Genomic DNA, 12,370 nt, shown 5'->3' on the forward strand with positions numbered 1-12,370 from the left:
GAGACGGGTAAAAAAAGCTGGTTTCTCTGCACAGCAACGAGCCGAAGCTGCAGAAATGGAGGCAGACGAGCAGCAGATCTGAGCTCTTCAAGTCTGTTAAAATGGCTGTTTTAGACACGAGTGTTCAGGGGGTAAACTTACTGATTTACACTCCGAATACTTTGTCAGGTCACTGACTACCTCATGAGTGAAACTGAAAAAGGTCAATGGATTAAAAAGAGATATCTTCTCAATGGTTATTTGAAATTTAAAGTGATTAACAGACATTCAACAGTGAGGCTGAAACCAACAACCAATTAATATCACTGTCACTGCATTTTTCATTTTCTTTAATGGTAATGTCCTTTTAAGTGTTTAACGTGTCAGAAAAGAGCAAAAAAATTGCTCATTGCTACTCTCTGATGCCCAATTTAACCAATTCTAATAATTTATTTTCATGGCATGGCTCAGTGGGTAGAGTGGCCGTCTTGTAACTGGAAGGTTGCCGGTTCGATTCTCGGCCCGTCGTGCTCATGTCGAGGTGTCCCTGAGCAAGACACCTAACCCCTAATTGCTCCTGATGGGTTGTGGTTAGTGCCTTGCATGGCAGCTCCCACCATCAGTGTGAATGGGTAAATGTGACATATCATCATGTAAAGCGCTTTGGATAAAAGTGCTATATAAATACAACCATTTACCATTTAAAAAAATGTAAATATCTGCCTTCACTGTCATAAACAACCTGAAAACTAACAGATACTCATATGTGAGAAGCAGCTACAATTATTTTAAACATTATGTTTGAAAAATACTAATAATTTACCAACATTGCCACCAATTTATTTCTGGTTGTGTTCTGGTGACTCATTTCAGCTAAACTGGGTCTGAGCAACATGCAAAAAAACCTATACAGTTCAGCATCAAAACTATACATGATCCTGATATTACAATCTGAACAGCAATTTTGGTATGAATGGTCATTTTTACATTTCTTTTTACTGAAACAAATTTAAAAATGATGATGTGATTTTTACTGTAATTTGTGCCAAACAGTCATGTTCCCTTACGGCTGGAGGACATAATTTAGGAGTCTCTGTAGTTGTGACATATTTTATTTTATCAAAACAACTGCAGCTGCAATTTGGGTATTGCACTTTGTCTACACTGTAATTTTGATGATATCTGGAGGCATTGTTCAGTCCGACTCTGTACTTGGGCTATAATGGATATCAGTCAGGGCATCACGTTGCTTTTTGCCCCTGAGGCCCATCAAGAGATGAACCAAGCCTTGAACTGGGCATGTGGAGGCCTTCACTGTTCCTCAAAGCAGAAAGTAAGCAGAAGTTCAGCACACAGCAGCCAATCAGCAGCTCTGCAGCCAGACTGAAATATGGAGACTAACTGGTCGAACCAGAAACCAGTTCAGCTGAATGACATGAATGAAATCTGCAGAGACGGAGAGAACAGCTCTCAGGTGTGACACATGGACGAATTCATGGTTTGGTTTTCAGTTGTTTTGTTGGGTTTTTAAGCGAAGAGTGAAGAAACCGAAGCAGCTGTGAGGATCTGCCACTGAAACCAGATGAACTCGGAACAAGTCTGAACACGAACTGGACGGTTCAACGACAGCAGAACACACGGTCTGCCTCCAGCCTCCACAGGTTTTAGACCTTTTATCGTTTCTGTGTGTGTTATGGACTGAATCAGCTGTTTAGACCGGGCATATTACACTGTGTGAATTTGGTTTTGTGCTTTTATATTTAAGAGAAATACAGAACATAGTCCCCAACAAAGCTACTGTTTCAACAGCAATCAAACTATATCTGTGAGAGCTATTTTTAACAATTTACATCATCAGTAGGGTTGAATGGGCTTGGAGCTTAAGTGAGAATGTAAACAGAGTTGGACTGAGATTTAATTACTGTTGTAAATATCTATATGTTTAAAACAGACCACGTGGTGCAATGAAATGATGTGAGTTTGGCTTGATCAAACTTCACCTGACATTCAGTGAAATGTCCTCTGAGCTCTTCTTCAGGGTTGTTATGATTTATACAGTCATTACACATCATTGATTGCACTTCTCTCTGATTGTACAGGTGCTGCCTGCAGTCTCAACATCAAACCAATGAAAATCTCAGAAGTTGTTGTGATAAAATAAAGAGACATCACAACAACAAAACGTTCTCCTTAGATCAAAATGAGTCTCACTGATGACCCTTTACAAGAAACTGATCAGAAAGATGCTGAAATACATTCAGATGTCGAACTCAAACTAGACGATGTTCGAGCGAAAGATTTTCTTCAGACTCAAGAGCCGAACAGAAGGACAATCAGCCCACTGACTCTTATCAAAGAGGATCTCAGCCAGTTTAAGGAAGAAGTGCTGAAAGTGTTCAAGGAGAAAGATGCTAAAACTAATAGCCAGTCGGTGGAAAAGAGTGTTGACACTCTGACTCTACTAAGAGAAGACTTAAATCAATTTAGAGACGACTTCTCCAGCATCTTCGGGATCAGCCTTTCAAAGGAACGAGATGCTGCCAAAGAAGCACCAACTCCTCCTGCCTCCACCAACTCCTTCAAGATAAAAGCCTCTGACGAGCCCCTAAAGAGTCTGTTCAGGAAAGACAGAAATCTTTTAAAGACGCCTCAAAGAGAAGAGGAACCTATAAAGATACCTTCAGGAAGCAGTGAGGAACAAACGGACGATGGTTTTAGGAAAAATATCTCAGATGAGCCTTTTGATGCTGGGAAAACAGACATGAAAGACAAGGTGAATGAAAAGGAGGAGGGGGAGCTAGATGAAAAAGTTTCTGAGGAGAAAACGGAGATGATTAAGAGTGAGGAGATTATACCAAAGACAGGTACGTTCTGAGGGTTTACATGCAAAACAACTAATCAACTTTGAGTTTGACTCTAAACTTCTGATTTGTTTTTATAAAGTGAACATCAAATCATCAGCTTCAGTGTTAGAGTTCTAATGTAAATTTAACGCCTACAGTGCTGGAAATAATATTCAACCTCAGATTTTATGGTTCTCCTTTGAAAAATGCACCATTTCAAAATGAACTAAAGCCTTTATTAGAAAACTGAATATCATATACCAAGCCTACATCCTCTGTACAACTGTTTTAAACTTGAAATTCATTTACAGCCAGTTTCCCTGCAGACCAGAGGTGTGAGAGTGAACAGTGGAATGGAGACTCCTCTGAGGAATCAGGAGATGAAGATGGACCTTCAGAAAGTTTTCCCTGGGAGACTCTATCATCTGGGATCACTCTGTTTAGTCTGAGAGAAGACATGAGGTGAGCTGATCCTGCAGTTAGAAGAAGACGTCTGCTCTGCTGCAGCAAATGAAATCATCTAAAAACGAGACGGTGCAGTGATGATTTTCATTTTTGATGTTTTTGGTGTTGCAGGGATCAGCTAGAAGGAGATCTGTGGTCACTGAAAAACTGTAAGATTTACTGATTTTCTCTCTATTTCATCAGTTTGTGTCCATAATAACAATTTTATAGTTATACCTTTTATGGAGCACTGACATGTTACGAGGTTTTGTGGCCGAATGCTGCAGAAAATCAAAGGCTTTTGTGCATTAAGTACTTTTACTCTTAATACTTTTACTTGTACAACAGAGCATTGTACACTGTGCTATTGGTACTTTTAGTGAAATAAAGGATGCCAGTGCTTCCACAAGCTGTAAATTACAAGACACTTCCAGGAAAGTACTGCATAGTTTTGGTAATGAAATGTATACTGACCAGATAACTGTGAAAATACTACACAGACTGCTGGTAAAAGATCAGTTTATAAAACAAAAATGAGGATCACTACGTAACTTGTTATCTTGAGATGTTAATGATAACGGAGGGGTTGATAACATGAATCTTTATGTTAATCGGTGAAAATCTTTGCTTGATAAATTTGTCTTTAATCTTGCATTAATGCTACTTTTGGTTCTTGTTTTGCCTCCAGTTGCCTGCTACCTGACACTCGACCCCACCACTGCCAACTCAGAGCTCCGTCTGACTAACGGCAACAGGACGGCGTCTCGCGTCTGGTTGGGCCATCGCTCCTTGGACCACCCGGAGCGCTTTGAGAGCTGCCCACAGGTGTTGTGCAGGGAGGGGCTGCTGGACTCGGTGTACTGGGAGGTGGAGTGGAGCGGCGGTGCTGACGTTGGAGTCGCCTACAACAGCATCTCCAGAGATGGAGATGTAGCGAGCTGCTTGCTGGGACACAACAAGCAGTCCTGGAGTCTGGAGTGCTCAGAGGGCAGCTACACGCCATGCCACAACAGGAAGAGGTTCAAGTCCTCGTTGCCTGAACCCTTCACCCACAGAGTCGGGGTTTACCTCAACTGGTCTGGAGGTTCTCTGTCCTTCTACTGCGTCTCCCAGGACACCATGGTCCACCTCCACACCTTCAACTCCACCTTCACAGAGCCTCTGTACCCGGCGTTCTGGGTGTGGGGATATGAGGGCTCTGTGTCACTGTGTCAGGTGGAGTTAGGCTGGGAACGACTGCTGCAGTGAAGCAGCAGAGAGGATGGCCCAAACTGACCAATCACAGCCCCTCTAGCTTCACCATGACAACTCTGTGTTCGGTTTTCAGTCATGTGCATCAGGAGCAACTTCAATGCACAAATAAAGTGAAAATCCTGTTCCTGGGCCTGACAGGTGGAACATTTATCAAGATAAAAGGATTCATTTCAGTTGATTCCAATAATTGTTGATTAAATTAATGACCTATTTTGAACTTAACTGTAACTTATTTAGTTTCTTAACCCTCCTGTTGTCTTCATTTACAGGCACGAGATTGCACGAGATTGTTTCCTGTCTGAAAAAGATCCAAAAATTTTATAAAAAAATCCCCCAAATTTCTGAAAATTTACAAAACTTTCAGGAAGAAAATCTGAATAATTCCTTAAAAGTTTCCCTTAAAAGTTTTATTTAAAAAAAAAATATATATATATATATTTTCAAAAAATGAGTAAAAATCTTCCAAAAAAATCCTAAAAATATCTAAAGTGATTACATATATATATCAGTAAAATGTCTAATATTTTCTTCCAGAACATTCACAAAAACAAACAAAATCCAGCGAATGTTGCTGATAGGATTTTGTTGACAGGATTATTTTTTGGAAGATTTCTATTCATTTTTTAAAAATATTTTCTTGGCAAATTTGAGGGATTTTCCAAAAATAAAACTTTTAAGGGAAACTTTAAAGGAATTAATGGAATTTTCTTTCTAAAGGTTTTGTTTTGTTATTTTTGCAAATTTTCAGAATTTTTTTGCTGAATTTTTGGATTTTTTTCAGACAGGGAAACAATTTGTTTTGGTGCCTGTAAATGAGGACTACAGGAGGGTTTTTTTTTTTTTTTTTTTTTTTTACTACAGGAGGGTTAATGGCGGTCTGCATCGGATGCATTTAAGGGAAACTACCAAACATTCAATCAAAAATTTGTCATTCCTATCGATCAAGTGTCTGTCACTGCTATGTGTCGGTATTGTTTTATTTCTCAGGTCTGGTAGATCCACTTTCAGACTGAGCGGGTGTCAGCAGCCTCTCACTCTGTTTCTGTCTCCTGAAGCTCAGCGAAACATTTACAAACCTGCTCTAATGAAACAATGCCTGTGTCTGCTGCTGCATGTGTGTCTCGTTCAGTGTGTTGTTGTGTACTGTATGTCTGACCTGTAGCTGACTCTCCTGACTCCCTCGGGCCTCCTGCAGCTCTTTCTCCAGCTGTTCCAGACGAGCAACACGCATCTGCAACACACACAAACACAGTTCAGACAGATGTGCTCTGTTTCCACCAGGAGCTGTCTGCGTCGCGTCTCGTCCACAGAAACAACAATTCAAACAAGAAAGAATAGAACTTCCTGCTGATAAATATTTATTAGTATGAAAGGCCAGGTCTTTATTTGAAAGCTTAAATAATGATTTTTTTGAATGCTGCAATTCATCCTATCTGTGTAATTCATTCACTAAAGGCAGGACAGCTGGTGTTTTATGATATGAGCAATAAGATTTGTCACAAAATAGGTACTAAACACTCTTTCATTATTAATTATTCAAAAAATTAAATGTTCGTTTTTGCAGGACCCAATATAAAGTGTACTGAATTTAGCTGCCATGTCTGATTCTGTAAATGTATCCGAGCATCCGATCAGCAGCAGGAGTCGGCCGTCATCTCACCTGTGTCCTCTGAACCATCTCGTCGCTGGTCCCGAAGCGCTCCTCCATCACAGACTGAACCTGCTGAGCTTCGAACTCCAGCTGCTGCCGGATCAGATCCATCTGCAGAGAAAACTGCAGCAGCACAAACACACGAGGTCAGACTGAGATATCATCATTTAATTTGATACTCAAACAGCGGGGACGTACACCAATGACCACTTTAACTTGCGGTTTGGAAGGTGTTTCAAAGCTGGAACAAATGAATGAATCGGTAAAGTGGATATTTTTCGGTTTTCTTTGTCGCACATCAGAGTAATCCTAATTTCTAGATGTGTTCTGATTTTCTGGGAAATTATTACACACAATTTTCACCAATTATTGTCACTCTATAGCCAAATAAATAGAATAACTAATGATGAAAATTACTGTAGCCCTAAACAATTTTGCTAACTATTTGAATGTAAATTGGTTAATTCAAGACATTTATTGAACATCAGTGATTTGTTTGCAGTTCGATGCATAAAACAAGGCATCTGACAATTATCAGATTTTTTACTACTTTCTGACATTTTAAGGTTTAGATATTTAATAAATATTCTGAAAAAATACTGATGATCAAACCTTGAATGTATAGAATATTTAGTTGCAGTCATAGGCTGATCTAGTACTATCGTTTTGTCTTTTTTTTCTTTGTTTCATTTTTTATTTAATTCAGTTTTTCAGTTCAGTCATCATCTGACTCATCATCAGCTACCTGAAACATTTTTTCTCTCCACTTTGCTGAGAAGCTTAGAGATTCTACTTGCATGCTGGGTGAACAGCAAATCTCGGATAAATCAATCAGTTTTCATTTGAAATATAAAATAAATACAAATAAGCAGAAGCTATAGGAAGACAAAGAAAAACTGATTAGTCATAGAAATGTTTAAAAGGCAGGTTTTACAAGTTGTTTATAATGTGATGACTGAGGTGTTCTGATTGGTCTGAGGTTAGTTTTTCATGGACAGTTGTGGTGGTTATCATTAATTGCCTTGCTTTTCCTGCAAATTATCAGATATTTTTGCTCCTTCAGACCTTTAAAAACTGTAAAATTAAACATTTTTAGAGAGAAAATCATGATATTATAGAAAGAAGTCAAACTAGAAGCCACTTCAGGCACTAACTGTTGTTATTTCCCTACATCCAAACAGTAAAGGTCAAGAGGAAGAGGTCATTCAATGTGTCTACATGTCAGGCAAAAAAAATGCGAAATGCTAAAAATGCATTCAGGTAACAAACCAAGTCTTTAACATGTGTTAACCGTCAACAGACATTTGGTTTAACGAGGATATGAAAAGAGTGAATGTTTCTGTTCAATAAAAAAAGAGAAAAAAACAAAATCTCTGTGGCAGGTGTGGCAGAAAAAAAAGAGAAATTAGAGAAGTCACAGATCTAACAAAACACAGAAACAGGAAAGCAAAAAAAAAAATAATGTTACATATTGACAAAATAAAAAACTAACTGTAAAGTAAAATAACAAAGAATTCCTTTCCAAAAACCACAAATTACGAAGTTGTTGTTGTGTGTTCTCACCGTGTCGATGCGTGGCAGCTGGGCCAGTCTCTGGGACAGCGCCTCCAGCTGGCTGAAGTACCAGCAGCGCTCCCTCTCCTCGCGGTCGATCTGCCCCAGCAGGAGGTTCCTACAGTCAGATACAAAGACCCTGTTAGGTCCTGGAAAGCTAACTTTCTGTTAGCATCAACTACAGCAGTCGTACAGGCCTGACAGAACAACTGGCCCCGACTGCTCAGTAACTGTTCTATGAGAACGTCCTCTTTCAGTGAATCAGCTCACCTCTCTTTGTACAGCTCCTCCAGGTGATGGTCGCTCTGTCGTCCATCCGCTCCACTAATCACAGCTGTTTTGGGCGGGGCTCCATCCAGGAAGTGATGCGGTAGCATGACGGCAGCAGCCTCTCCAGCAGAGGCCATGCTCTGACGGGATGCCGCTCTGAGTGGACTCCTGGGTCTGCTCACCGCCGCTGCCGAGGAGGAGGAGGAGGTGCAGGAGGACGGAGGCAGAGCCAGGTGGTCATCTAGCTCTGGAGCTCCGACCACACCTGACCCCGTCCCAGCAACACCTGCTAGCCCCGCCCCTCCCAGGCCGCCCGTCAGCAGCCTCAGGTTGTGAGGTTGGTGTTTGAGTTCATAGTAGTTGGTGAGGTCCATGTGGAGCTCTGAGGGAGGAGGAGGAGCATGATCACATCAGCAGTCTTAGTTCTTTCTCTCATAGATCAAACACTAACATCATATCTTTAAAGGGGAACTTTGGTTTTTTTCAACCTGTGGTCTGTTTTCATATGTCATTTCATACATGCGAGTGATGGAGAAATGAATTTTCGACATAGCTCCAGTATTTAGGCATTGTCCGAAAATCGCGCGATAGCTCACGCCAAAACACCGGTTTTGGCGCGATTTCGCGCGATTTCGCAACGACATTTGCTTTCTAGCGTCCTGAGATTTGGATACAGACCACAACAAAGAGCGATCGCCAGGTAATGTGGAGGTTTTCGTTCACTTCTCATCTCTAGTATGTTGTGGGACATTCATTGAGACTATCGTAGCCGGTTAGTGTGGGGAAAAAAAGCACGTTAGGGTGGACTTTGACGCGGGGGGGCCAGTTGCCCCATACTTTTCACTAGCTGAGCTGCTAGCTGAGCTGCTAAGCTGCCTGCCTGGCTAAATACTGGAGCTATGTCGAAAATTCATTTCTCCATCACTCACATGTATGAAATGACATATGAAAACAGACCCTAGATTGAAAAATACTGAAGTTCCCCTTTAATTTTAGACCTGATTTGAGATGTGAAATCTGCTGAACTCCAGTCAAAAGACAAGATAGTAATTTACATGTAATTTACATTTTTACAGCAGCAATAAACACATGTATTATTACAATAATAATAATATCACAACTCTCCTTGTTGCATATAGTTCAACTTTACAACTGTTATCTTTGAACTTCATTTTTAATTTCACAACGGTACAAAGTGTGACCATAAGGTTCTAAAGTCTGTTCGTGTTGCACATGAATGGAGCTCATATCATTGATTCTTTTCTTTTGCTTGCATGAAGCTCTTTGAATTACTGCAGTGTTTGAAATGTCTGCTTTGCTTCATCCTGCTTCCTTCTGAGTTGTAAATCCTGAAAATATGAATGAATATGAGTTCTGTGTGTAGTAGGTTTAAACTGCTGCATACAGCCAAATTCAATGTTTACACACTAAGTTCCATTTGTTGAGCTTAATTATTAACACAACTACAGTAAAACACTGCTTTCATGTATTCATTTCATTTGATTGTCTAAATGCACTGTGCCACAAACACTCTTGCTGTTCTCAGTCTCAGCTGGAGTTAACTGAATTTAATCCAGACAAACTAATTAACATTAACAGGCTGTTTAATTTGATTGAGTCCTAACGAGGCTGCGGCCAATCAGGTTAGCTGATTCAGTCAATTAAGAGATGATTGCTCCCAGCGGAAGTTTTGAGCTCTCAGAGTGTAACAGAATCAGTTGGGACAGACTTTGAGGGAACCTTATAACAATTTAGAATAATTGGTTCTCTGACACACAGAGATGAAACACATGATCAAGGACTTTCTGTCAGCTACATTTATGACATGTCTGCTTCAGTACAGAGATCCTGAAGCAAAGGCTTTTGTCTTTTCCAGAGGTCACTTAGTATGAAAGAAGACAAAAATTTCACTAAAGGTGAAGCTGAGTCCTCAGCAGAGGTGAAGAAATAAGTGAATAAATCAGGCAAACAGTCCACTGATGCAATTTAAGTATGACAGTCTGAGATTCGATGGCAAAACCTAAAAATCTGTGTGTTCTCTCTGTCTGTCTGTTTATGTTTCTCTCTCTGTGTTTTCTGTAGGAGAGAGTAAATCTTTTAGGTGTGGACTTTGTAAGTTTGCAGAGCTTTTGTATGCACAAAAAGCAGCTACATAACAAGCACGAAAAGTAGAATATGGACTCATGCCATGCTGATAAAACAGATTAAAAAAGTGAATCAGACCTTTGAGCTGGTGCAGCACGTCGCTCCTCCCAGACGATGCCAAAGTTCCAGCCTCCTGCTCCAGTTTACTCTGCAGCTGCTTCAGCACCTCCTGCATCACAGAGGATGAGCCACACAGGTAAATCCTTTTGGACATCACAGGGTGAAAGAAATACATGGGTGGTGCAACAAATACAGCAATGCTATATTTAGAAATTTAAAAACCGTTTTTCTTGTCTGTAAAACAATTTTATCCTTTGTGTCCATGTGAGCTCTGCTTGCATTTAGTAAAAATAATGTTAATTCAGTTACTAAATATCCCCTAATTGTTACCTTTGAAGGAAGAATGACAATGAGGCAGCAGCTCGCTCAGTTCAGGAGATGAATTCCTGCTAACAGTTGCTAGCCCAGTAATGAAATTAATGAATCATATGTTTTTGACTTAGTGGTTAAATATTCTGCGTTCCCTGAGCCAAAGCTGAAGCCGTAAGTGCCGCAATAACTGTGTCATATTGGACAGAGGACATTTCTTAGTTCTGTCTACTTCTGACCATGGTTGTGTTGTTTCCATAGAGATGCAGGATTTTATATTGCAATGAAAAACAAGAGCAAACAGTGAGTAAAAATGTGACAGCAGCAAAAAAACACCCATAAACTGCTTGGAGTTCAGAGGTTTAAACTGCCTTTAAACTGCATGATTACATGTACTAAACTGAAAATAAATATATCAAAACGAATCTAGTACTTCTATGTCAGTGACACAGTAAATAATATTTAAAGTAAAGTATATTTTCTTACACAAACAATCAGAAAGCTGAGTCTGGCTGCAGTTTCTATCCGTTTGCTCTCCAACTGCACGGATATCATAAATAATCATACGTTACATGCAATAATAATCCCGTAAAACATTATCTTGCTGCTGATGACAACAAAAAGCTGCTATTCCTTCACATCCTCTGATTTTAAGCCTCCGTGTTGTCGTCCTGCTGTACACTCACCTGCTGCAGGTGAATCAGCCGTCCGTGCCGTTTCTCTTTCTGTCCTGATTCTGACACTAAAACCAGTAGAGCTCAGCCTGATAATCCAGCTGCTCTCAGCATCTGGACACGTGAGCCAGTGTGTCTTTGTGTACATGCACATGTGTGTTTATGTGGCGGCAGCTGATGGGATTTATGTCCAGCAGGCTTTAAGTCTTGGCCTGATTCGCAGCTTTCACTCCCTCTCGACCTCTGCGCATTTATTGATCAATCTGCTACAAAAACTGCTGATCTGAGGTTTCTGATTTCACGCTGATAAAGACGATTTAAAAAATATTGATAAATTCTGAAGCGAATGAAGGTTTTAATGTTCATTTTTGATGGATTAGTGGTTTAATAACATAAGTCAAAAATAATCTGAAATACTCAGAGGCCACAGAAACACAAGACTTTGGGAACATGTGATGGATATTATTCATTATTTTATAAAACCTATCAATCAATAAATGGTTGTGCTGTTTACTAACATGTGTAGGACTTAATGTTGCAGTGAAAATTGCAGTGAGTCCACAGTTAGTAAAATGAGACAGGAGCAATAAACACTCAGAAACTGCCTGAAGTTCAGAGGGTTAACTGACTTAAAACGCTAAGAGAAATAAACTAAAACTGGCGTCCACACTGACCTTCATGCCGAACGTCTCCGTCTCCAGTTTGGACAGGTGGTTGGAGTTGTCCTCCAGCTCCCTCCTCAGGTGGGAGTTCTCCTTCCGGAGCGCCTCCACCTGGTGGGCCAGCTGGTCGTAGGAAGCCACGGCGTTAGCCATCTTCACACTGTGCAGCGCCCCCTGCAGAACAACACAGAGGAAGAGGCAACTTTAATGCACTGCACCAAGCTGTTGCAGCATATAGGGAGGTAATGAGGGGTAACGGAGGCTCAACAAGGCAACAGCTGGGGGCAACAGGAAGGTAATTCAGCCATCACTGAGAAGATCGGATACAATCCGCTTTCCCGCAGATTGGCCTGTCTACATCAAGATTCTCATTCAGATCAAACTCAGCTCATCTGTTTCATTAAAACTTCATTTCTTTCTTACTGCTAGATGTCTGTCTGCTGCATCTCCTCCTCTTCCTCTCCTCCTCCATCTCACTTCCTCTTCTCCACTCTTTCTCTGCTCTCTTCCACTCATGCTAGAAAC

At 40.5% G+C, this 12,370-nt stretch overlaps 2 protein-coding genes across 3 annotated transcripts in view; one reads left to right on the forward strand and one right to left on the reverse strand.

The window, feature by feature from the left end:
* Positions 1–12,370, reverse strand: part of apc2 (APC regulator of WNT signaling pathway 2) — a 43,518-nt gene that overhangs the window by 17,744 nt on the left and 13,404 nt on the right. For both annotated transcript variants that reach the window (XM_022194708.2, XM_022194707.2), the window contains exons 2-7: positions 11,858–12,019; positions 10,219–10,309; positions 7,996–8,377; positions 7,735–7,843; positions 6,181–6,294; positions 5,677–5,751 (exon numbers count right to left, since the gene is read on the reverse strand). In XM_022194708.2, the coding sequence (XP_022050400.2) occupies positions 5,677–5,751; positions 6,181–6,294; positions 7,735–7,843; positions 7,996–8,377; positions 10,219–10,309; positions 11,858–11,998 (912 nt within the window). In that variant the 5' untranslated portion in view covers positions 11,999–12,019. The remainder of the gene's footprint in view (positions 1–5,676; positions 5,752–6,180; positions 6,295–7,734; positions 7,844–7,995; positions 8,378–10,218; positions 10,310–11,857; positions 12,020–12,370) is intronic.
* Positions 1,703–5,633, forward strand: LOC127533686 (nuclear factor 7, brain-like). The gene is made up of 4 exons (XM_051947350.1): positions 1,703–2,843; positions 3,134–3,284; positions 3,399–3,436; positions 3,955–5,633. The coding sequence occupies exons 1-4, from the start codon at positions 2,180–2,182 to the stop codon at positions 4,512–4,514; spliced, it is 1,413 nt and encodes a 470-aa protein (XP_051803310.1). The 5' UTR covers positions 1,703–2,179; the 3' UTR covers positions 4,515–5,633.

Source organism: Acanthochromis polyacanthus, chromosome 4 (assembly GCF_021347895.1).
Source record: "Acanthochromis polyacanthus isolate Apoly-LR-REF ecotype Palm Island chromosome 4, KAUST_Apoly_ChrSc, whole genome shotgun sequence".
Lineage (NCBI taxonomy): Eukaryota > Metazoa > Chordata > Actinopteri > Pomacentridae > Acanthochromis > Acanthochromis polyacanthus.